Raw genomic sequence first — 26,388 nt, forward strand, 5'->3', positions numbered from 1 at the left:
GGGAGGCGGGTTCGTGCCCCGGTCCAGGAAGATCCCACGTGCCGCGGAGCGGCTGGGCCCGTGAGCCGTGGCCGCCGGGCCTGCGCGTCCGGGGCCTGCGCTCCGCGACGGGAGGGGCCCCGGCGGTGAGAGGCCCGCGTACCGCAAAAAAAAAAAAAAAAAAAAAAAAAAAAAAAAAAAAAAAATTAAAATCGGAGAAGCCCAATACTCTAAAGCTAGGGAAGATGTTTTTGCTTCTTTCAGGTTCAAGATTCAAATACAGGATGTTTCCACGTTCCCTCCTGAGCACTCATCCGGAGGGTTAAGTATAGTGGGGAGTGTCTTCCTAGACATTGTCACCCCTGGCTGTAAAGTCAGTCAGAAATTCAGGCAGGCATCCAGGTGTTGCAAAATGCTGAGTGACATTTTCTCCTGTGAAGCTGCAATCCTGGGTGTGCGTGCGTGCTGCCAGCTGATACCTCAGCCCGTAGGATATAATATAAGCCTTTTGATGTTTTACTCATTCCAGTGAAATCTGTTTAAGTGCTGTAATTAAGCAATTCATTTTTATATTTGTGCAAGTGCTCTCGGGATACGTCTCTTTAATTGATCTAACCAATTCTGTAGGTATTGATTTTCGACCATCTGAATACCCCAATGATGAGTTCATTTGTTAATAGAGGAGTTTCTCTTCTGAACTCAGCAATCAAGGCAGTTTACCAGTACATGCCAGTAAATGAAGGTATGGCTGTGTCTCGCAGAGTTGCCCCATGAAAAATTAAAGGTAAAACAGAGACGTACAAAGCCAGTGCAATCGATTGCTCTTCTGTCTTCTCTCCATAATGCGTAGTATCCAGTTATTTGAAACTCTCTGAATGATTGACTTTGCACTTTCTATCAAGAAATGTATTGTATAGATGCAGTTTGGGTGTGTCTGCTGGTAGGATGCCAGGAGAAAAACATGTAAACAGGAAATGTAAAAGGCATGCAAAACAACGGTAATAGAATCGCATTTTATGCTTGACCGACAGTATGATTATTGATTACGGAGGAAAGCCGTCCCTGACTACGTAGGCTTGTAAAATGAGTCCATGGCTCCAATCTCTCTAGGCCTCCTAAGTGCTCACTTTGATGGTCTCAGCAGACAGGAAACATATTGCACTGAGTTTGTTTTCTGTCAGTCTCAGAGGGGTGTAACGTCATAAGTCTGGATAGAAATGTTCAGGGCATGCTTCTTAAAAGCCCCAAAATATTCTCCAAACATTTTTATGAATATAGTATACTTGTCTATTGGACTAAAGTAACAGTTCATGCTACGTAATCACTGGGGCAGAATTACCTTACCGAAGAATTGTGTAGAAGTTCGGTCGGTATATAGAAGATGACTAGCAAGTTTCCTAAGTGCTTTAGATGTAGCATTTTCTCCCTAAAGAAATAAGATGTTCTGTCTGCCCTGGAGGATGGGGCTCAATAGAGAGCCACTTTCCTTCCTTCCTTCCTCCCTTCCTTCCTTCCTTCTTCCTTCCTTCCTTCTTTCTATTTTTTCACGACAACTACATTTGATGGTTCATGTAATTCACCGTGGCCCTCGAGTCACTTCAGCTTTGGTGCAGCAAAAGGATTCTCCATGTAACAGAAAGACAAGGTCCTTCTTCTTTTTAGGAGGCTAGATTTAATGAGTGAGCAACTCTAAGCATGCCCTTAGCCACATCATCCCTCCTGAGGAAATAAATTTGCTGCTTAGCAGGAGACCAAGAAGAATACAGTGCTGGGAATGAGACAAGAACTGGCTCATAAACACCCCTCGGAACGCGATGAGTGTCTTCTCCCTGGGACTATAGCTTCTCAAGCTGCCGTATCATGGAGGAGGTTCACTGAGGGTAGCATCCTCAGGGCTTCCCAACCTCAGGGTCAAATGTTAGTGAAAAAGCAAAGAGCCCTCCTGATGGAGCGGGTGTGAGAGGAGGGGTGGCTGATGAAGAAGTCGCTGCGAAGAGAACGATGCTTCCTAGGCTTCCTTGCAGGAGGAGAGAGTGTGAGAGGCAGTAGCGTGTACACTTGTGCCTCCACAGTCTCGGGTATCCTGACCTCTCTACCACCAACACCAATCCCAAGAAGGTTCAGGGCAGAGGCCTGTGTGAGGGTAGAGGGCCGTCTCTCCTGCCGGGCAGGATCTAAACACATCAGAGTCTTCATCGAGTAGGACTTTACAGACAGAAGCATTCTGTTCACCCCAGAACGGCTTCTGATATGGAGAGCGGAACTGAATGGCTTCTGTAATCCTCGTTGGAATAACTGCATAGATTTGATACTACAACCTGGTCACTGGTCAGAAAGCCCGTCAACTCTCTGGCTATAAAAATGTATGCACCGTAAGTTCTGGTTACCAAAGGGGCAGAGGGGGTGGGGGAGGGATAAATTAGGAGGGCGGAATTAACAGATGATACACACTACTATGTATAAAACAGATAAACAGCAAGGACCTACTGTATAGCACAGGGAACTATAGCCAATACCCCATAATAAACTATAATGGAAAAATTTGAAAATAATATGTATCTGAATCACCTTGCTGTACACCTGAAACCAACGCAACGTTCTAAATCAACCGTAGTCCAGTTGATTGCAATCAAGATGCACTCTTTTGCTTAGCATGCTGTGGTTTCTAGAGCACTGTCGTCGATGTTGGCTACTCACAACCACCCTTGATGGAGTCAGGGCAGGAATGACTGCATGGCTAACGTCATGATGATAGGAAATGGCGAAGCTGGTAGCAGAACCCAGGTCTGTGGATTTCTAGCACAGCACCCTTTCCACTTATATAGCCCACTGCATCTTGTCGCACCATACTGGAGTGTGTTTTTTAACATCTTAATTTATTTTATCATCCTATCTTTTAAAAAATTTATTTATTTATTTATCCTTGGCTGCACTGGGTCTTCGTTGCGGGGCGCGGGCTTCTCATCGCGGTGGCTTCTCTTGTTGCGGAGCACGGGCTCTAGGCACGCGGGCTTCAGTAGTTGTGGCTCGCCGGCTCTTAGAGCGCAGGCTCAGTAGTTGTGGCGCAGGGGCTTAGCTGCTCCGCGGCATGTGGGATCTTCCCGGACCAGGGCTCGAACCCGTGTCCCCTGCATCGGCAGGCGGATTCTTAACCACTGCGCCACCAGGGAGGTCCCTTTATCCTCCTATCTTACGTGGGAACTTCCTTGATGGCAAGATAAGTATCATGTTAGGGAAGCGTGGCACGAAATAAGTAGGATATAGGTTTTGAAAAGCATATAGACATGACAAATTAAAGCAGCATAAGTGTTAACTATCTAGCCTCCATTTTCCAATCAGTTTAAATTACTTTAATGTATGTTTTTAAACTCAAAATTAGCTGTAATCCCAATATGTAACCCTCTTAATGCTTGGTGAATCACACTGTATCATTTCATTTTGATTTCCCTCCTTTTGCAGGGTATATCACATTCTTGAACATGGATCTGGAACTTGTATAAAAGGAAAAGAGGAATTTTCTCCGTGTATATTTTCTAGACTAGTTCTTTTACCTTAAAGCCATATATACTTTGCATGCAAATAATTCACTTAACTTTTCTTCGAAGTCTCTTAATAATTCCTTATAGCGTGCTTAAAACAAAGTCAAATCACAGTGAAAGTGGAGATCGCAAATGGTGAGCCGTTTCTCATGCCTGGCGGACACCCCCTGCAACCATTTCATTTGGAGATGAGCACACAGGAGGGTGACATGAGAGCATCTCACTAGAGCTCTGGGGACTCTGGAATGATCCTGGGTTAATCTCCAAAGAAAACCTCTCAGCCTATTTTCCATCACTATCCAAGCAACCCGGAAAAAATTAATTTGAATGAAGTTATTTTCCTGTAATGACTGTATAAAAAGACATATGTTTCAAAGAAACTGGCCTTGAACATGATTATGTGCCTCCTGATTAGAGAAAAATAACTGGGTCTAAGTGACAGTCCCGACACGCAGAGAAGAGAGGCCTTTTCAGAAAACATGTCGCTGAATGAAAGCTAGGTTAAGCAATGTCACTTTGATTTCTCTCCTCCCCGTCTTCTGCCAGTGGCAAGCTCAGCCCATCACATCTAGCTCACTTTAAAAGGAAACCACTGGAACACCATGTCCATTACTTTGTGATCATCTAAGTCTTCTTTAAGAACAGATTTGTTTGGATTTTCAGGGATTGGGAAAAGTGGATTCACGTGACTTCCACAATGGCCTGTCTTCAGCCCGCTGCCATGTCCTATTCCACCAGCCAGGACTGGGGGAGAAAAGGTGGTAGAAAAGGCCAGCGTGGGCGTGCAGACTGGCTGCGCTTCCGTAGTGAAGGTCAAGGTCTCTCCCCGACTCCTTGCCGGCATCTGGCTCTTCCTTTCAGCATCCTTTAAGGGACTGCTCGGAGACAGGCATTCATACCCTAAACACCTGTGAGAGATGACTGGGCCAGCCAGACGCATAGTCCTTGTTTCGTCATTTTCACCTGTTACCTCATTCCCTCTCTGTCTCACTATACTTGCCAAAATTCAACCTCAGGCACAGATGGTGAGAAAATGGTCTTTGCCTACCGAGCCAAAGAAAGTGCCCAAATATTAACGGGTATTTATCTAGAAACAGAACCTGAGACTTAATAGAAGAGAAGGACTTGGATTTCCAACACTAATGTCTAAACTGGGGAAGTATTTCATTGATTTAAAACAAATTGCTTCCAAGTGCACTGAGTTGTTGTTATGCGTAGAAAGGTTCAGTATGCTTATGCCTTGGTCATTCAGAATGTCCAGTCCAATGTTAGATTATAAACAGTCTCTGTTACAAGTGGCTGCCTCTGCCTTCTAATTTATAGCAGTGTTCTCTTCATCTCTTAGCCCTCACCCACCTCCAGGATTCACAGATATAAAGGTCTCCAAATGGATACCTTTTAAAAGAGTCTGAAGAGCCCTGAGGTTGGCAAACCGCTGCTTCAACGCTCCCCATATACTGAATGTTATTTCTACAGCCTGAAAGAGTGTGGCGGGGTACAAGTTTGGTTCTGATTACATAATTATGCTACAGAAGTATGAAAAAAAAATCATCACTCTAACCCTCCAGGTGCTTAAACAGTTTGATAGACTGTAGCCGTTCTGCCATCAGCGCCCCCAGCTGTGTTGCTTAGCAACATTTTAATTCCAGAAGAATCGAAGGAGATGCAATCCCTGTGGAGAGGGAAACAGAAATAAGAGGGCTGTTGACAGACGATCTGAGTTGTTTCTTCTAATATACTGTGAAGATCACTAGCTCTTTTCATGAATGATAAATGGACTGTACACAGATCAATGGGTTCAGCAATAAACGGGGACCAGGCTCCATATCTAAGGCACACAGGCCGAGAGGCCCAGAGATTTCCTCATTTCGATGATTTGGTGTGTGTTTTCTTAAAGGTTCCACGGGAGGAAATTGATCCAAGCCATCGGTCAGCCCTTGCCCTTTTGTGGTATCTGCTAATAAAAATGATTTTAGAAATGGATACTTTGGCCTTTCTATCACCGGGCAGGTGCAGCCAGGGGGCCGGAGCAATGCAGGGTAAACGGTTTCCCGCCAGAGATCTAAAAATCCCCAGATGTGCCCATGACCATTCCCTCTGTGTCTGCCTCCACACCCTGTCGTAAGCCAAGCAGGTGCACACGGAGGAGGGAGATGAGATATTTCTGAAATATTGAGAATGGCCAATTGTATGAATACTTGCTTATCTCTAAGCCAATCACAATGAGCTCCTTTAGTGTAAGGCATTTAAAATCTGATTGGTTGGTATTATCTGGAGGTAGGAAAAATATTACATATTCACATAATTAGAGGGAAAGACTTCTGAATCACAGACATATAAACATACAGACAGATACAGAGAGCTTATAGTTTTAGTTCTAAAATTTCAGACATAAGTCAAGCATATACAAAGTTAACACGTCCATTTTAAAGACCTGGTCTCTCCTCAGTGGGTATACAGTCTCAATTTATTTGAGCTCAAAATACACTCACACAAAAGAACAATAAACCAGATTCTCTGTCCTCTTTCACCCAACAGAGACAAGGTCTCAATAAATCATCAGTCCCTTTCTAGGGATCAACAGATGGTCAGCCCGAATAGAAAGGAGAACCATCCAGGAAGCTTAGGGGAGTCATGAGGAAGGATGGAGTTGAGTCTTATCTCAGAATGTGGATGGCAGTGTGGTCCTTTGAAATTAGCCATTTTCCAGAACGTGAAAGGATGGAGTGGGAGTGGGGGAGTTCTTAATGATCGCTGTTTTCCACAAGCACAGGGCTCAGGTTTAAAAAAAAAAAAATTGGAGGGAAAAGTGGAGAGAGGAGGATGGAGTTATGAACCTAAGGGCCCACTCTCACAGGCACTGCTGAATTTCCCAGGCAGCCCTGGCAGTGCCCGCCTGTGTCTGAAAGCTGCACTTGGACCAGTAACCATGCTCCCCGGGAGAGGAAAATTGCTTTCTGGGTCTCCGGTCTGCTTATCTCCTCAGGTTTCTGAAGAGCATTTTATATTGCTTATTGTTTTGGTAACTAGTTGCAAAGATTATGCCTGCTAATGTTGTCTAATTGCATTTTTTTCTTCTGTTCACAGGCTGTTGAAAAGGCAAAATCTAAGAATAATCCTGTAAAGTAAGTTATTTTTTTTTATTAGTTGGAGATGTTCATTTGAATGTACTCCAGGCATGTGAAAAAAGAAGGTCGTAAAAGAGACCTTGATTTTGAGTTCATCTCTATTCGTGACAATTTAAAAACAAAAACAAAAACAAAACAAGCAGGAAAAAAAAAAAAACCCTCCAATGAGCAGGGACCAGCTTTTTGATTTTTCCTGTGGTCCTGATGAGGAAGTGCTCCAAGTTATGCCCAGTTTACATAAATTAATATGTGCCGTCCATGAATAGCTGCCAAATACTATTATAATCATATTCAATGCAGAGTACTTCAAGCCTTTGGGTTTTGCACATGCTAAAAAGATTACATTTTTAATTGCAAACCTTGGACCTATGACAGAGACGTAAATGGCTGAAAATGTGCCAAGTGATTTCCAGCCACGTGGGGAGGTTTGGCACCTCAGCATCAAGGCCTCGCTACTCTGTTAATGAAAAGCTCATAAAAATATATTTAACTGAAGGTTTTTCTAGCTAACAGAGGCATTTCCAAGGCATTTTATGAGACACTCTTAAATTATAAACAAGCCGCACAGCACTCTTTTAAATATAGTACATCTTAGACAGCCTGTCTTTTCCAGAAGGGAGACTTTCAAATTAAAGATGGCTGTCTTGTCATTTGGGTTTGTGACATCTGATTGCAGTGTTATGATGCATACCAGTTCCACCAGCCATGTGGCCTAGGGAAGATCTGCTCTATTTGCCGGGTTACTACAGGTCTGGTAATATCACATCTCTAGGAACTATGTGTTAACTTATGTCAGCCGACTTCCATTAGAGTGGATAACAAATGCAGAAACGGGGAGTGCATTGATTTGTTTTTTAATCTGTATCTTTTAATATAAAGTGTGTCTCCTGTAGATGGCACATAGTCAGATCTTGTTTTTTTCCCCCCAGTCTTACAGTCTCTGCCTTTTGACTGGATTGTTAAATCCATTCACATTTAATGTTATTATTGATAGAGTTGGATATATATATATATAGTTAGTTATACAGTTTTCTAGTTGGGACTGCATTGATTTTTGTTGTTGTTGTTGTTTTGTTGCGGTACGCGGGCCTCTCACTGCCGTGGCCTCTCCCGTTGCGGAGCACAGGCTCCGGACGCGCAGGCTCAGCGGCCATGGCTCACGGGCCCAGCCGCTCCGCGGCACGTGGGATCTTCCCGGACCGGGACACGAACCCGTGTCCCCTGCATCGGCAGGCGGACTCTCAACCACTGCGCCACCAGGGAAGCCCTGCATTGATTTTTAATAGTTTCTGGGAGAATGGTTTAGCTAATGCCAGTGACAAGAAGGCTGCTTGCGTTTTATAAAATAATTAACTTTTCCAAGTCACCAGGGTAGTGTTTAGCACACCATTAAATCCAAGCTCCAATTCATTTTTCCAAAAGGTTTTGTGTACTTTGTTTTTAAATTTAATTTTCTTAGGCCATGGAATATTCCTTATCAGCCTTCTGTAGCCTCTGGAGGGCTATCTGTGGTCTGGAGATGTATTATGCTATAGTCGTCCTATGGGAGCATTTTTAGTAGCTGAATCTTGGTCTGGTTGTTTGGTTGGGGTTGAAATCTTCTCTGCAGCCTGATTTCTTTTCTGTCTTTGCCCGGAAGGCTTCTCTACTGCGAGCCCATGGCAGGCAAGCTCCATGGATTAGAGGATGGTGCTAATGAGGCCTAGGCCAGGTCTTGAGTCCCTGGGTGGGCCATTAGTGATCTTCTTTCCCGCAGTCCGACTGCGCCCCTCCCTCCAGTCCACCCGCGGGCAGATGCATGCCCCGGGTCACAAGGGATGGGGCAGAGGCAGGCGGAGTGTAAATCTGGCCCTCGGTGGGACAGACATCTCCAAGTTCAAGCCCTCCCGATAGGAAATGAGTCCCAAGCTCCATCTTTGCGTGCACAAGACAGCCTGTTGGCAGTGTGCGGGGCTTCGTTAAATCGTACTGATGGCCTGGAAGTGGGACCAGTTTTCTGTCTCCTCCTTGTGAGAATTCGACCCTACAGATAATTATATTTTTTTATGAGCTCTGGCTAATTCCCAGTACGGACTGTATCGAATGTCTAGCACTTTAAGGAACGTTGTAACGAGAAAACAGAAAAACTAGAAGAGCCAAAGGATTACTAACAGAATGTGGAACAATGTTTTACTCTTAAGTACATTTGAAGATCTGTCCAGTTAACAAACGTAAGTCACAACCAACTGGTAGGTGTTTAGCATTGTTTTCCAATTAAATAAGATACCGCTGTCAGCGTGAGTTTGAGTGTCCTGTTGCGTTTGGTACCTAATACCTGATACCTAACTCAGTTGCCCAGCCACAGCCATCTGGGTGCTTTAAGAAGACAGCCTTCTTCAAGACCTCAGCTCAGGGACGGGAATTTCAGAACACGGCTCAATTAAACTGCCTGACAGCAGAGCAGAAGCGAAGTTTTTAACAGTTTTATGTATAGTGGTCCTCTTTCCGTCTCTGGTGTCTGCCAGAGAATTTCAGTCACACACAGTGCACTGCGATCCCAAGGAGAGTCAGGGCTTGTTACGTGTTTTCTGAAGGAATGAGCAAGTAAACAAACTGGACACATCCCAGAAAACAGTCCTTTCAGGAACCTGGCCTGGAGGTTTAATAAGACTGGTACCTACCCTAGTAGAGTGTCGGGGCCAAAGGGTTCGTGTGTTGTAACTGACCGAGGCGTCCATTCTCTTCTTCTGATTCACGCCGCGTGTAAAATGTTCCTACGTTGCTCTGGTTCATACTAACTGCTTCGCTTCTGACCATTTATTGGCTTGATCTTGTATATGAGAATTAACATGTGATTGTTTGGGCGTACAATGAAAAGTGTGCACGGCCTTGCTGGAACAGGAGAGGTCTGGAGGCATCATTTAAAACAGCTCAAGTATGAGCACACATTGGTGAAGATGATCATTATGTGTGATTGGATGTCATCCTCTGGTGCAGAGTTTGGCAAATGGTTGGGGCAAAAACATCAAAAGAAGACTATTACATGACAGGGGAAAATTATACAAAATTCAAATTTCAGTGTCCATAAAAGAAGTTTTATTGGCACACGGCTACACTCATTTGTTTCAGTATCGCCTGTGGCTCCTTCTGTGCTACAGTGGCAGAGTTGAGACTGTACAAACCACCAAACCAAAAATATTTACTATCTGGCCCCTTCCAGGAAAAGTTTGCTGACCCCTGCTCTGGTTGGTCAGGTAGGAAAAGGCGCAGATGTAAACTTTTCCATGACAGTGAAGGTTAACTTCACTGTCATGAACCCTTTCTCTTTTTGTCCTCTAAAACACTGAGTAGGTATTCACTGAGCCCTTTATCTTGTGTTCAGGACTTCCTGGGGCTGAGGTGTCACCTAATCCTTATTCAGAGCACAGAGACCATTCCGAATTCAGGGTCATTGAAAATCGTTATGGACATGAGGTCCATTGACGGGGCAGTGATGCCTCAGAAACCCGTGAACACATAGCTAGAGCATGTTGGTAGTCTTCCAAGTTGTGCGTAGATGGATATATTGCAAATGGCATATACATTTTCTAAAATTCTGTTCCTTCCCAAGATCTAACTAAGGCTAATTAAGCTTTCAATTCAAGTGAGGGTGAATGATTCACAATGTTATTTACTTTGTATATTTTCTTCTCTAAAGGTTCGCCTCCCCCCTCCCTATTTCTCAACCACTCGTTTAATTTATTTTTAATACCTTCATGGTTGTAAGCTTCTTTCATCACCGTAGGGAGACGGTGGTACACATTAATTACACTCCATACAAAGGAGAAATTAAATATATGCTTAGTGAATGTAAGCAGATAATGTACCTGGATTCACTAACAACTTTACCTTGAAACATTCAATATTACCTCTGAGGATAAGAATCAAAATTGTACGTTCTTAAGATCAGTGATCAGGACAAGAGATGCTGGCGTACCTATCAGTCAATTGGAGCCATGCCCGTATCAACGCTTGATTAGTATGTTCAAACCGTGCCTCTTTAATGTGTCAGAGAGACTTTCGCTTGTATGTGAACGTTCTGCAGCAATTATCTGCAAGCTTCATTGTGGCAACAAGGCCTGAGAGATGTACAGATTTCTTTTACCATATGTGACTTATCACATACGTTTTTTAAAAAAACACATTTCTGTTATTAAGACATATGTGATAGTACACTTCTGCAAATGTGAATTGCTTTTGGCTAAAAGCCACATGCACTAATAAGTTGAGTTGAATCTAACCGAGGTTGACATCTGTTACCAAAAGGGTGGGCAGCAAGCAGTTATCACGTTACACGTCGACAGCGTTAAGCAACGTGGTGGTTGTCTTTCACAAATCGGGATCCGAATCCACTCTGCTTAGGAAATTACAGCTTCATTTAGGCACTGATCCATCTTATAGATATGGTGGTTTCATTATTGAAAATGACAAATAGCCACAAAGATTTTCCTGACCACGATGGTTGTGCATTATTCATTTATTCATCCAATGACTATTTATTGAGGACCTCCAGCATTCCAGGAACTGTGATAGATGCTGAGGGAATTAAAAATAAATCTGACACAGGTCTTACCCTCGAGGAGTTTAGAGTCCAGGAGGAGAGATCAAATCGGTTTGTAAAGAACTAAATACAAGACAGAGAGACCGACGTTTGTTAAGTGGGGACAGATAAGATACAAGGGAGGCCCTCGGGATGGAAAGTGCTTCTGCTTATCACTATCGGAGAAGATGGGGGAGGGGGAGCGGAGGAAGAGACATTAGGACCGGGACTTCAGAGACTCCTGGCTTGAGACGCTGGTGCCGAGGTGGCAGGCAGTGAAAGGACCGGCTGGAAACTGAGGCTCCGAAGAAATGATGGCCTAGGGCCCTCGGAGCTTATCCACATAAAAGAAGTGAGCTTGGTAGAGTCGGATAACATTGAAGACCTCTACCTTGTTACTGTGAATCATCAGTTAGTCCACTAGTTATTAAACATAAACAAAGAGCCCATGGACCTGGGGTCTAGTCCTGAATCTAACACTAGCCTGTGGTGTGAAATCGGGTATGTTCCTTCCTTGCTACACACCTCAGCTAGATTATTTATATGGTTCTTCCACCTCTTAAACATAAAGCAAAGCTTCAGATTTTGTTTTATAATGATGCTTATTTGCGGAAATACTTGATGTTAAAGTTTGATGTAGATGCATACCAGCCCATACATTATAAACATTGCGTATATGATATATGCGTTTATACACACACATCACGCGGGCGCGCACACACACACACACACACACACACACACACACACACAGTGCCTTTTCCCATAATCTCTGCCTCGTGCATTCATGAAATGAGGGACAAGCCACATCACTAAAGTTTTAAAGAACTATGTTAGCTAGATTAGCATGGCTCCCAGGATGTTGGGGTTGAGCCTCTTAGATGACCCCTGTGACCAAAGGTGATTTGTGGCCGGAGTCCATATCTCTGTGGTGCTCTTGGACACACGCGCAGCTCAGACACGCAGAGCATCCCTGCAATCTCCATGTCCTCTCAGGATGATAAGGCCACGGATTCTGCACTGTGTTCTGCCGAGTCTTGTGGGACTGTCTCCTTTTGGAACAAAAGGCTCCAGCGCCACGGAGCTTTGGCAGACACTGTGCCAGCCCTTTCCTGGAGCACCCTGTGAATGATGCAGGCTCAGAGAGGTCCTGTAGAAAGAGACCAACTTATCTTTGTCCTACCCAAGGTTTCCCAAACGTGTTGGGCCAGAGGGCACCTTTATCCAGCACGGTGGGTCATGGGATACAGAATCGGATGCTCCGGTCTATGCAAAATAAAAGGACCACATGGAGGCCTGGCCTCCGTAGGTGGTTTGAGAAACCCAGGACCTATTAATTGGTGTCCAGTCTCTAACAAGAGTATTCGAGGTGAGCGGATGATTGAAAACGTCCACCACGGGAAGGAAGGAAATCCCCCATGTCTGAAATGATAGACTATCTCCTGTGTCTTTTACTGTGTCACAGTGTCAATGAGTTTTATCAGTTGTGGGTGTTCTGGAGAGCAGTTCTCAATGAGGGGAGGGGGCGTTTAGGGTTAGGTCCCTCTGAATGAGATCCCTGAAGCCAGCAGTCTGCAGTGTGCACTCTACGATGTCAGCTAAAGCATAGTCACCCTCTAATCGGCTCTGGCCATTTTAAAGGTGGTTAAAGGAAAGATAACAATAAAACCTAAAAGCTTGATGAGAACCTTTCTTCTTTAGGTGGTCAATTAACACTAAGCACCAGGATGATAAAATGGAAATAGAAAGCACCCAGTTATTGGTGCAGCAGAGTGGCCATTTTAAAGGAAATTCAGCCACTTTTTAAGCAACATTTTGAAAACACCTCTTTTTATCCTGTACTTCATTAAGTAGCATGTTACTTTCTAACTCTGTTCTTCGTATTAGCATTTGCTGCTTAAACAGAAATGGACGACTTTGTTTATTAATCCATGCACGCAAGTCAACTCAGTTTTTGATACATGAGTTACACCTAGAATTTTACTTTAACATTACCATTCAGCGATCTTCCAGAAAACCGTTGAAAACTCAGAATCACGTGGCTGATCTGCTCGAACTTCCAAGACGTCATGTCATGTGTTCTCTTAACCATCATGATTTGCGCACCTACTCTGTGCCAGGCTCCATTGAAAGGGAGAGGAGTTAGGGAAAGCTTCTGCCCTGAAAGTTGACACACTCTGGGAGGAAACGGACACATCATGCCCTGCAGGCTCTGCGATTGAAGCGTATGCAGCATCTTTCGTGCCTGGGATGCAGGATCGAGCACCTGCTTGGAGGGGGCTCTCCCTAGCTCAGCAGGGGCCCCAGTGAACAGTGGGGATGAAGCCATTCAAAAGAGAACAACACTTTTCAAAAGGCGCGACGAGAGGAAAGCACATGCGTGTTGTGAGCAGTATCTGGGAGGTCGAGGCAGCTAAGGAGAAGAGGCGTTTTTCACAGGAGCAGGAAATACCAAGCTTACTGGAAGCAACACACCGCCAAAGACTCGGGCCCCACTTTTAGCATGAAGAGGAGAGTAGTACAGTGTAGACACAACTAAGAAAACGCTAAACAGGATTCTTTTGTTCCAGAAAGTTAAAGGTGCGATGTAGGGATGGATTATAAGGCACCCTTTAAAAAATGTTTGTGGGGAAATAGGCATCAAATCCTTTCTGATTACATCTGGCTAATCCTTCTCTGTGGACTGTCATGTAACTCTCGCTCCTGCAGGGCGCCTCTGAGCCTCCAGCTGTTCCCTTGTGGCTTTACCAACCCTTGATTGTTTCTTACGTTTGAAAATTTTAAATTTTCATACAGTACCTTTCACGTTATTCAAACATCTAGGCTACACCAAGACATACTATTTTCGGTAGGCGTGACACATAACACTATTATTCTAGCTTCGTTTTCTGAATTCGTTCCACAGACATACAAATTCTTTCTGAATGTATTTTTATCATCCGCAAATGTAAGCACAGTAGGGCTATTTTTATTTCTAGAGAAATGATGCATGGCCCCCCTGGTAACTACGCGCAGGGCTCCAAAACGCTAAATCCATCCTCCGTCTACCACAGAACAGGATCAAAGTCAGAAGCCTGGGGTCATAAGTTATTTCGTTGACCACTAGTTTAGGGAGACCGAGAACAGGAGGAATGACTTACTTTGGCCAGGGACTGAAATAGGAAACAAATAGTTTCTGCTTTATTTAAGCTTTTGCCTAAACCAACAGCAGTTATCTGGAGAGTCAACATTTAAAAAAAAAGACAAAACAACAGAAAAAAGCTAAGTCATTCTTCCACAGGAAAATGTTTCCGTTTGTAGAATTTGTAGCATGGCGGTAGATCGCGTGTCCTTATCATCCAGTTTTTACGTGCACACACATCTGTGTACTCTGTGCACCCATCTACCCTCATGCTCCGAGGTAATTTAAATCCGAGATAGACTTGTTGCTGAAGACGTTGCAGATCTTTTCCTCCGTGTCCATTTCCCTGTCCTGGCCACACCCTAATGTTTTGACTGCTTTCCTTCTTCTCTTCTTAACCCTCATGTTCCCACAAGCGGGGTCCACGTAGTTAGGGAAAATACTTCAGAAAACTCTGGATTTTTGCTTATTTTGTTAGCAGCTTCAGGGCGTGAATGGCTGTCTACCTCCATGGCAGCCCTGTGAGTTACTGGTCTCCGCGTTATCAAACTCTGTAAGTGGGAGTGGCCAGGAATCTGCTAATAATAGCATCTCCACGGAGAAGCACACCTTATTCATTTCTCTACCACCAGCTGGAGATGTGTATTACTACCCACATTGGCTAAGTGAAAGGAAGGTTAACTGGCCTCAAATCATGATACCAGGGTTTACTAAGCAAATTCGACAAGCTGGTAAACTTGCTTTGAAGATCTGCGTAGACGTGTATATACTCTCTCTACCCGCGTATATGCATTCATATATAACTTAAACCCCACCTACTTCCAAAAATAGATTTGATGCGATTGAAACAAGACTGTAGAGGAGGATGTTTAAAAGAAACAGGAGACCCTACTATTTCCTAGCACTGCAGAAACATCTGTTTTCATATATGATGCAACTAGAAAATGCTGTGTGGTTGGTTTTAAATCTACCCAAATGAGGGCTGCCCTGCAATAACGGAGCTGAGCATTGCCGGCCGCATCTGCAGGGGCGTCATGGCGGTGCAGAGGCTTTCGGGAGATCCTCTTGGGACGTTCCATCACGCATGTGTGACGGGTGGTAGACCTTTGAATTGGGGTTGAACTTTTGAAAACTGACTAGTCCAGGACAGTGATTTAGAGTCATGGATGTTGAAAAAGTGGGTAATCAAGACAATCGATGTAATATTGTTTCAAAATATTAGTGGTTCTCTCTTGTGGGTAGTGAATGCCCTGAGGAGGGAATTTACAAAGGCTCTGTAAAACAACAGCCGCAGCATTGTGTGCAAAATAGCAGCCCGTCCCGCATACACGCTCCCCATCCCCTTTACCCGACTTTATCTTTCCTCTTCAGCAGTTGTTAGCATACCGTATCTATCCATCTGTCTGTCTCTCTGTCAGGTCGATCTGTTTAGCTATCAACTGTCTAAGGTTTGAAGCACCACCTTCCATGAGAATGTCAGGTCCATATGAGGGAGAACTTTGTTATTCACTGCTATAACCTTGGTACCTCAAACAGTCCCTGGCATACAGTAGGAGCTCAGTATTTGTTGAAGGAATGAGTGCAGGTGTCTAAGGATGTGACTTTGAAGTTCCACTCTCATAGTTCAGCATGAGTATGAGTTTAATCTTAGAGGAAGCCTGATTTTGCACTCTCCTCGTTAGCCCTCATCTGAGTTATAACTTTTCCTAGAAAGGAGCCAAGCTTTCCTTTAAAGGAGTCAATATTCCATCTGGGCTAAACTCTGAGGCATTTTAAAGTGACCTGTCCTGTCTATATAGAGCTAGAATTTTCTGTCTCAGTTGATGCCTCCGCTCTATACCCGCCTTCCTACTCAGGATATATGTCCTGCTCTTGATTTTGAAGGGAAGGTGCGGGTGGGGGGGTGCGGAAAGATGTCAGCGTCCCTGTGGGCGGGGCTTAGGCGTGGGCAGTTGCATTTGATGTCATTAAGCATTCTCAAGAATGACAGAAGGCACATTTTTGTCCCTCTAGGACAAGGAAACAGAGCATTCAGTTAACAGGTGACAACACGTGATAGTTCCTATGTTTTGGAAAGGCCATCTTGATGCTCAGAAACTAGCAGGATGGGACACACAGCGGCCAATGCCAAAACATGCACACTTGCCCTCTTCCCCGGCGCTGGGGAGTCTGAGAAGCTCCTGATCTGCGGTTCCTCCTCCCCCCATACTTCACCGTCACAGCATGAAGAAGCCTTTGGTCAGTGCCCACATTGACCAACAGCCCCGGCTCTCCCTTTAAGGGAGCTGGTCTTCAAGCCACAAGGGTTCAGGCAGTAACTCCGTGCAGCAGTACAACGAAACAAACCTTCTTTCATCTCATGTCATTTTCATGAATATGTAAGTAATTAAATCCTTTGGTCACATCTCAGTAGACGGAGTTTAAAAAACAAATTTCTCACTGGATATCGATGTGTCTGAAAGAAACTAAAAAACAAGACCGTGTTTCAGGAAATAACACTGCTTCAAGGTTCATTTTGCCTCATACAGCATTTCCTAGAATTGAATTGCCTGATCTCCTCCCTCGGGGATTGCTCTTATGCTTGCAAAAATCGAGGCTGATTTTATTGGAAAATCATCTCTGGATGAGGCACGTACTCCAGAGGAACCTTTTGCATGGGACGAACAGGTTTCTGGTGCCCATGGCACGTTATCCAGGCCGATGCTGTGTGAGTTCGCAATCTTTCTGTTCATTCAGCCAGCACATTCATTAGCGATCCTTCAGGCAGGGTGAAAGAACAAGACAGGTTAGGGAAATTTACTTTGAATTGTTTGGGGGACTTACTGACTTACAGGTCAGTAATCTAATTCTAGCTTTTAACAAACACATTAAATATTTTACTCGTCATGGCAGGACTCCCTGTAGTTTGTACTTCAAATGCTGATCATAAAACAATTTGGCACAAAGATCTAGGACGTTGAAGCTCTTGGATGGATGACAGGGCTGAATTATGGAGGGAGAATGGTGACACTGAGTAGTGAAGCTCTCACACTACCTTTGCAGGCATAGCTCATCCATCAGTCACTGCCTGCTTGTTGACTTTTTTAGTTATGAAAAGAATCCAGAGTTATCTTGACAGCACAGCTAAACAGGAGACCCCAATTCAGAAATGTACCCCAGCTCCCAAACTCCACCAAGTGCAAACTAAGAATATTATAGACAGAATACATTGAGCCTCCAGGACAGAGGAAGGGAAGGAGAAAACTGATGTAGAAGCCACACATCAGGGGGCTCTGGTAACCCTGGGGTGACATGGACTCTGGAGACTGAAGAAAAGGTACTCAAAAGCTTATCTGATTCATGGTTATGGGAGAGTTGGCGTGGACGGAAAGACAGAAAGGATAGTTTTTTGAACAAGAGCGGGAGACAGAGCAGACCCTCATCAAAGTATAGACTGCATCTTAGCCCTTGAACTTCTTAGGCAAAACCTACACTAGGAAGGAGAGAGAAGATTCCCCTGTTGTGTTGCTGTTAAAAGTCTCTCTGCTTACGGCCACTCATCAGAGCGCGAGAAAACTTGATCAGAGGTGATGGGCTCGATGCCTACCTCTAGGTTTCAAATAATTCAGACGTTAAGTGTAAAAGCCAAGATGTCGGTCTGTGCTGACTGGTTGGGACCCTTCTTTTATGAATTTTGTGCCCAGATTATTACTATCATTACTTTAACCGAGAGAGGGAAAGTAAAACAATGCCCAGGATCCAGCAGTCCCACAAAGCTCTTTAAGTACTGATGTACCTGACATAAGGCTTAATACTTGGGTTTCCAGCAATCAGGAAGCAGCCCTATGCAATAGCAACGGAGCTCAGTTCCCAGTGGGCATAACGGAGCTGATTAGATATATTGAGTTCTTTGTGTCATTCAAAGAAAGCAGAATCTCATACACGTCGGTGTTAGCTTCCTCTCACTTCATTTCAATTTTCAATAACCAGTGTCATCACATGTAACAGTTTCTTCATAATGAAACTTCATGTCGAATTGGATTTGTCTTTCAAGTGAAAGCACATGGTGAAGCCTTCTGAAATCTGATCCTTGAAAGAATTTTTACCGCTACAAAAATCTTCAGTATACCTCAAATTCCCCCCAAAACAAGAATAAGGCAGCAAATGAATAATAAAAACAAAATTGCTATGTTTGAAAAAAAAAAGTTATATTTCTTCTTTTGCTATTTGAGAGGCCTGGGGGAAAAAGTGCTCTTGTTCATCAAAATAATTTGGTTAATGGAACTACCACGTGTAGAGAGAAGGATTTTCAAGGAATTACAAGAGTGTCTGATCCAGAGACCATCTCACACGTAATGTAATCCTTCGTCGATGATTTAGGAAGACCATGCAAGATTATCACAATGAGCAGTTCTCATCGTGCCATTTGCACGGGAATCCTGGTTGCTCAAAAGTTCTCGGTGTTTACTGTTGGTAGGAATGTAAATTGGTGCAGCCACTATGGAAAACAGTATGGAGGTTCCTCAAAAAACTAACAAGAGAGCTACCATATGATCCAGCAGTCCCACTCCTGGGCATATACCCAGAAAAGATGAAAACTCTAATTTGAAAAGACGCATGCACCCCAGTGTTCACAGCAGCACTATTCACAGTAGCCAAGACATGGAAGCCACCTAAGTGTCCATCGACAGATGAATGGATCAAGAAGACGTGCTGTATGTACAGCAGTAATAATAGCCCCTTGGCATTGAGCGCCTACACTGGGTCAGGCACTTCACATGCAGGTGACACCTTGTGTCATGTTTCTTAGGGGTTAAATTACGCCCCCAAAAGATATGCTGAAACCCTCATCCCCAGTACCTGCGAGGGGAGCTTATTGGGAAATAGGGCCTTTGCAGATGTAGCTGAGTTAAGATGAGGTCGTTACAACAACCCCACTGCTGGGCATATACCCTGAGAAAACCATAATTCAGAAAGAGTCATGTACCACAATGTTCACTGCAGCTCTGTTTACAATCGCCAGGACACGGAAGCCACCTAAGCGTCCATCGACAGATGAGTGGATAGAGAAGACGTGCTGTATGTACAGTTGACCCTGAACAACACAGGGGTTTAGGGGCACCAACTCCTGCACGTAGTGAAAGATCCAGGTATAACTCCACAGTCAGATTCAGCAAACTGTGGATCATGTAGTACCATAGTACATATTTAGTGAAAAAAAAAATCCATGTATAAGTGGCCCCATGCAGTTCAAACCCATGTTGTTCAAGGGTCAACTTTATATCTGATGGAATCTTATTCAGCCACACAAAAAAGAAGGAAATCCTGTCATTTGTGACACTATAGGTGAACCTTGAGGTCATTATGCCAAGTGAAATAAGACAGAGAAAGTCAAATACTGTATGATCTCACTGATATGTGGAATCTAAAAAGAAAACCAAACTCATAGAAAGAGAGAGTAGATTAGTAGTTGCCGGGGCGGGGGGACATGGGTGAAGGTGGTCAGAGGGTATAAACCTCCAGTGTTAAGGTGAGTAAGTTCTGGGGATGCAACGTACAGCATGGTGACTGTAGTTAACAATACTGTATTGTCTACTTGAAAGTTGCTAAGAGAGTTGATCTTAAAAGTTCTCACCACACAGACCAAAAAAAAAAATGTAACTATTTGAGGTGATGGGTGTGTTACCTAACCTGATGGTGGTACTTGTTTTGCAATAGAGTATATCAGATCATCACGTTATACACCTTAAACTTACACAATGTTAAATGTCAATTATATCTCGCTAAAGATGGGGAAAAAAAGAGCTAGGTGTGTAGATGCAACCATGCTCAGTCTCACTCCTCAAAGAATCCAGTTCTGCTCCTGGATTTGGCAGTTTGGTGTTAAATCACCCCTGTGCTCCACCCGCTTCCGACCGCCTCGACGGAACTATAGTCAATCTCGCAGTGATGTGAAAAACATTAATCTAGTGTCCGCACAAATTCTCCAATGTCCAGATAAGCCAAGTATCACCTAGACAGCTTGTCTACTAATTCTCCGACATGAAAATAGTTGAATTAGGGTGGTTTGGCGATGGATTATTGAGAACGGAACTTCCCCACAGTTTTTTACTGGCGAAGATTGCAGAAATGCAGGTCTACTGATCCTTGTAACACTTGGGGTGGCAGGACCCAGGAGCCCTAGAGTCTCTTGACTACAAACCATACTATTCCAATCCTTTCCTACATGGACCAACATGTGGAAAAGGTTAGAAAACACTGTTCTAGGGACTTGAGCGTTATGCATCCATATTCATCCTTCTTAAGATTAAAATTTTTCAAAGCAAGGTAACGTCCTCAGATAGTGAAAGCTTCAAGGTCATAGTTCTCTCTTCCTTCCGCCAATTGTTGATGGGCTAAGTTAGCGTTTCCCAAAGTGTGGTCCGTGGATCGTGTTTTGAAGGATGTTAACAGGTGTTATGCAGGAAACAAAACCAACAGGTGCATGTGTGGGTGTGTGTGTTTGGTGCAAAGTGGTCAAATAAATACAGGAAATGCTGGGTTCAAAAGTTTTCTCCTAAGTTGAATTTTGAGCCCTTAACATTCTAATGGACATTGTGCATCTCTCAGAGAGGGAATACAGGTTATTGCAGTGGTTCCCTAGCATGTTTGACCTGGAAGCCTTTTGTCTATGGAATAGCAAAATCTACTTAGAGACATGCTGGGATCAGTAAAGCTGGGTTGCATTAATGATATCAGCTCAGTAAGTTAAGCAAAGTCATTCTCATTTGAGGGTACCTCAGTGAGCCAGAAACACGTTTCTTTAGCCAACCTACTATTGATATTTGGAGCCACTGGGGCACAACCTGGAAGGTTCACCAGCTTACCAAGGAGGCCACTAGTCTGAATCAACTAGACAGTGGTCCTAAGCAGTCTTCAAGCCCCCAGCCCCATTGTAAGCAGGTAAAGTGAACTGGAAAATTGGAGTAATGATCTGATGAATTACATAAATATGAATACCCATACTGTCCAGATCAGCATCTCCTGTAATGTCTATCCCTCTCTTAAAACTGTCTCTATTTTAGACATATACATTGGTGTTTTTGAGATGATGACACAATTTTTAAAACTAGCTATTTTAAGATATAATTCACATAGTATATTCACAGCTTTGTACAACAGTCACCACAATCAATTTTAGAACATTTCCACCATCCCAAAATGAAACCCTGTGCCCATTAAGCAGCCACTCGCCACTCTTCCCTCCTCCCAGCCCTTACCACTAATCTACTTTCTGTATCTATGGATTTGTCTATTCTGGACATTTCATATAAGTGGAATAATACAACATGTGGTCTTATGTGTCTGGCTTCCTTCACTTAGCATCATGTTTTCAAGGTTCATCGATATTGTAGCATGAATCAGTACTTCATTCCTTTTTATGGCTGTAAAATATTCCATTTTAAGGATAGACCACATCATGTTTATCCATTCATCAACAAGGGACATTTGGGTTGTTGTCACCTTTTTGACTGTTATGAATAGTGCTGCTGTGAACATTGACGCACAAGTTTTTGTGTAGTCACTCTTTTAGGCATATACCTAGGAGTGGAAATGCTGGATCATATGGTAATTCTATGTTTAGCCTTTTGAGAACCTGCCAGATTATTTTCTACAGTGGCTGCCTCATTTACATTCTCACCAGCAGCGTATGAGGCTTGCACTTTCTTGGCACTGTCACCAACATTTGTTATTATCCGTCTTTTTGTTTATTGTCATCTTAGTGGGTGTGAAGTGAAATCGGTTTGGATTTGCATTTACCTGATGGCTAATGGTGTCAAGCATTCTTTCATGTGCTTATTGGCCAATTCTATATTTTCTTTGGAGAAATACCTATTCAGATCCTGTGTCTTTTTATTATTGAGTTGTGATAATTCTTTATATATTCTCAACACAAGTCCCTTATCATATATGATTTGCAAAAGTTTTCTTCTATTCTGTGCGTTGTCTTTTAACTTTTTGATGATGTCCTTTGAAGCACAAAAGTTTCTAATTTTGAAGAAATCCAACTTATCTATTTTTTCTCTTTGGTTGATTGTGCTTTGGGTGTCATATCTGAGAACCCATGGTCTAACCCCAGGTCATGAAGGTTTGCACCTATGATTTCTTCTAACGGTTTTAGGTCTTAGGTCTTATTTTTATGTCTTTGATCCATTTTGACTTGATTTTTATATATGGTGTGAGGTAGAGGTCCAACTTCATTCTTTTGCATGTAGAAATCCAATTGTCCCAGCCCCATTTGTTGAAAAGACATAAATGTGAGAGTTTATTTCTGCACGCTTATTGCTGGTCCATTGATCTATACATCTATCCTTATTCCAGTACCACACTGTCTTGATTGTCGTGATTACTGTAGCTTTGTAGTAGGTTTTGAAATGGCTTTGATTACTATAGCCTTGTAATAGGTTTTGAAATAGGGAAGTGTGATTCCTCCCAATTTGTTCTTTTTCAAGTTTTGGGTTTTGTTTTTTGTTTTTTGGGGGTTTTTTTTTTTGGCTGTTCTGGGTCCCCGTTACACATTGTTTAACCCCATTTTACAGTGTATAGACACTGTCTTTTGGTTTAGAAGGCTAAACCAAAGAGTAGGTATTTAGACTTTGCATGTGTGACACAAAGACAAAAGCCTTAGCAATACGGAAGTGGATATTTCCAATTCTGAATCCAAGAGCTCCAAGAGAATGGTATATTGGGAATCCGGCCTCAAGTCTATTCAATAGTCTGTGAACTAGGGTGTAATCAAGGTCCTCTCCAAATCTGTGTGTTTACACTCATGAATCACTGTGATTTGTATTCCTCTTCCAACTATGCTGGAGACTGAGAGTCCCCATAGCCTCCGTTGTGGATGAGAACCACTAGCTGACTCTAACTAGGGAATGTCAACAGAAAATTTAAAAAAGGTCTTCCCTTTTCTACATTCCAAACGTATAGTGAGGAGGAATTAATAGCATTTTAAGTGTGTTGAGAGATTTCGCAACAAAAGAAAATTATTACTTGATATGTTTAATGCTTAGAAGGAAATTATGTGGCTCTTTCTCGGAAGCATCTAACATCTTATGGATTGGTAAACTGGTGTTAAGTATGAATGGTGTTCTTCAGTTCTGTAAACTATTCATTCTACTTATAAAACGGGGGGCGGGAGGGTATGGCTATTGTATCACCTATCCAAGGCTTCCCAATCCATCTTCTTACTTCTTGGCATTTTTCTATAATTTTATGAAATATTTTAATATGACAAAGTCACTTCAATTACACAGTCATTACAAGTTTTGCCAAGGTTGAGTGTGGATCGTTTTGTGTTCATTAGAGCACAAAATTAGAATTTTCATTGCTGCAACTGTAAACACTGTTTGGCTCAAAGGAATCAAGCATTTTCTCATAAAATCTTGGAGAGCTGATAATTGGCATTTTCCCTGTTTTCCAGCATATTTTAATTTTTTGAAACTATTTTCTGTTTTCCGTCCCTTGGTATATTTCTTTTGGCCTGGAAGTTGCATAAGTGAGCTCTTCCAAATGAATGGCATTGCATGCAGTGCGTGAACTAGTGAGCACAGAGAGAACCGTCCCCAGAGTCAGGAAGAAGAGAATAAATTATTTCTTTAATTTCCTAAGCTTTCGTTGGCCCAAAGTCTGGCAGTTAGACCTGAGTAAGTCTGGGAAAACCATCTGGCACACCTACATCTGTTCTCACATTTGCCAATCAGGATTTATCAAAAATCAATGGCTGAAAAGCATGAAGCTCTTAAGAGGTGCTAATTTGTGGCTAAAGAATAATTCAAATGCCACACCATTTGGTACTCCTGGAGTACAGTTTCAGTTTGGGGGAATTCAATGAATCCGTTTCATCTTTCTTATATTTTCTGGAAAAAGAAGAAAAAGTAGAAAGTAGTTCATATCTACGGACCCTCTTTTCCCTCCCTTTGTCTTTTCACATACTGGAATGACTTTGCCCAGGGGGTTCAGATACCTTGATGGCACTTATTAATGGGCACTCAGACACCCCTGCTCTCTTCCCAGTGATTAGGATGTTCTCAGCAAAACACCAGCACTTGGGTCTAAATCATTTCCCACTTACCGTTCCTGTTCTCCAACCTTCTGCCTGCCACTCAAAGTCGGTCATCTACAAGGAACCCCTCCCATCCCCCTCCCTCCACGCCAGCAGTGGGGAGAGGTCATTCATTATTCATTGCGATGCTTCCTCTTTGCCAAGGTATATTCTCTTGCTTCAGGCTCGAAACAGCTCATTGGCTTGCGGGGATCCAGCAGCCACTGGCGGAAGGACAAGTTTATTATGGAAAGCACATGGCTCTGCCAGATTTCACTGGCAGATTCTGAAGCCAGAGCAAGAACTCGGCTGGCACTCTCCATGCATGAATGTCCTTTGGCCTTCACCGTGCTCATTGTTACACAGGAGCCCCTTATAAAGTACACAGACATTTTTCAGATAATAAAACAAGCAATGCCGTTCACATACCAACACCTATAGGGAGTTGATGCCTCAAAACCAAGTCTATACCATGATGGGCCATATGTAATTGACTAAATTCTAGTTTGATGCAGTTAGAGTTTGCTTTCGTCAGACTTTGTCGATTTGGGGATTAAAATGGTTTACTTTTGTACCTCATATGCTTGGCACGAGGGGCTTTGTCCCTGAATTACCAAAAGCACCTTGTTGAAAGGTGATTTCCCTAAAGATGCCATTCTTCCGTATTCCCTTTAGGGTCAGCTTTATGATGTGAGATCTAAGTGCATGAATAGTAAACTCTACTACTGTGCGCTAAAATTTGGAAACTGAAACATAGCAAACCATATCTAACTCACTAGTAAGTAAAAACAAAGCATGTGTGATAGATAAAATATGGGCATGTGTTAAAAATCGCAGTGTGCATTAGCAGAGTTGAACAGGGTCCCACAGACAGAGCCTAGGGAATCGAAAAAATCCTTCGACTCCTAAGAAAACACATGATCGTTTGCTTTGAAGGACACGTATACCCTTTGCCTAGACGGGTTTTCTTCTCTGCCAGGAAATCCACGGTGTACCAACTCTCACAGCGTCCCAAATCACTTTCTAAATCCAACCAAAATCTTATCCGATTATACGTGTTTATGAGGCTGGTGAGTATCTAGACCTTAGAAGGAAGAGGACAGTTGGTGTGTAATGTTTGTTACAGAGAAGGAAGTTAGGGGTGATTCTCCGGGGCTGTTTTTCTTTCATGAAAAAGCGGAGTATGTCAAAATGGAGCTACAGCTGAGACTTTGGCAGTTGCCAGCAGATACGTGGGGCCTAATTGTATTTAAGACTTCAGTTCTATTGACAGAGATAATAACATTAGAAACGACCACCAGATTTTAGATTTTTCTATAAAAAGTGAATTGAATCTCACCTTTATATAGATGGATGAGTCTCAAATCCTCTTGGTAGGGTGGCAGGGCGACTATGGAAACTCAAAATGTGACACTTTTTTTTACTGTCTGCACTTTGATTTGTCTCAGGGACATAATTAATGAACAAAGATAGTGATCAAACCTTCCAGCTAGTGAAAAGAGACTAGTGGGACTTGTGAAAAGAATCCATCATGTGTGTGCGTGTGGGTATGTACGTCTACATACTTTTAGCAAACATCAATTTTCTGTCACTGAAGGCAAAGCTGTTTAGCTTCGGGGTTCTTACCTGCATCTGATGCCTTCCATCTAGATAAACAATGCTTGAGTTTTATGGGATTATGAAAATGGAGATAACTTGGACAATTACTACCTCTCCCAGGGAAAGCATTCTGCGTGATTCTTGGACTTGAATGGAAATGTGTTGCACCTCTGCTCTGCTAGACGCTGAAGGGGATTCCAAAATGAGGCCACCAACCTCTGCCCACAGGGGCAATGGAGTTCAGTTGTCGGAGTGGGGGAGGGGAGTTCAGACACACAGAAGCTTCTGCTTCTGGATAGAGGTCAACCCAAGTGTGATACAGAATAATTTTTTTTTGGATCCATCTCTTTTTTTTTTTTTTTTTTTTTTGTGGTACGCGGGCCTCTCACTGTCGTGGCCTCTCC

The 26,388-nt window shown here is 43.1% G+C and overlaps 1 protein-coding gene across 2 annotated transcripts in view; it reads left to right on the forward strand.

Moving 5' to 3' along the window:
* The window catches only part of AFF2 (ALF transcription elongation factor 2), a 496,057-nt gene that overhangs the window by 401,867 nt on the left and 67,802 nt on the right, over positions 1-26,388 (forward strand). For both annotated transcript variants that reach the window (XM_024117055.2, XM_055081794.1), the window contains one exon: positions 6,606-6,643. In XM_024117055.2, coding sequence (XP_023972823.1) covers positions 6,606-6,643 — 38 coding nt within the window. The remainder of the gene's footprint in view (positions 1-6,605; positions 6,644-26,388) is intronic.

The sequence above is a fragment of the Physeter macrocephalus genome, chromosome 21, assembly GCF_002837175.3.
Source record: "Physeter macrocephalus isolate SW-GA chromosome 21, ASM283717v5, whole genome shotgun sequence".
In the NCBI taxonomy this organism is placed as follows: domain Eukaryota; kingdom Metazoa; phylum Chordata; class Mammalia; order Artiodactyla; family Physeteridae; genus Physeter; species Physeter macrocephalus.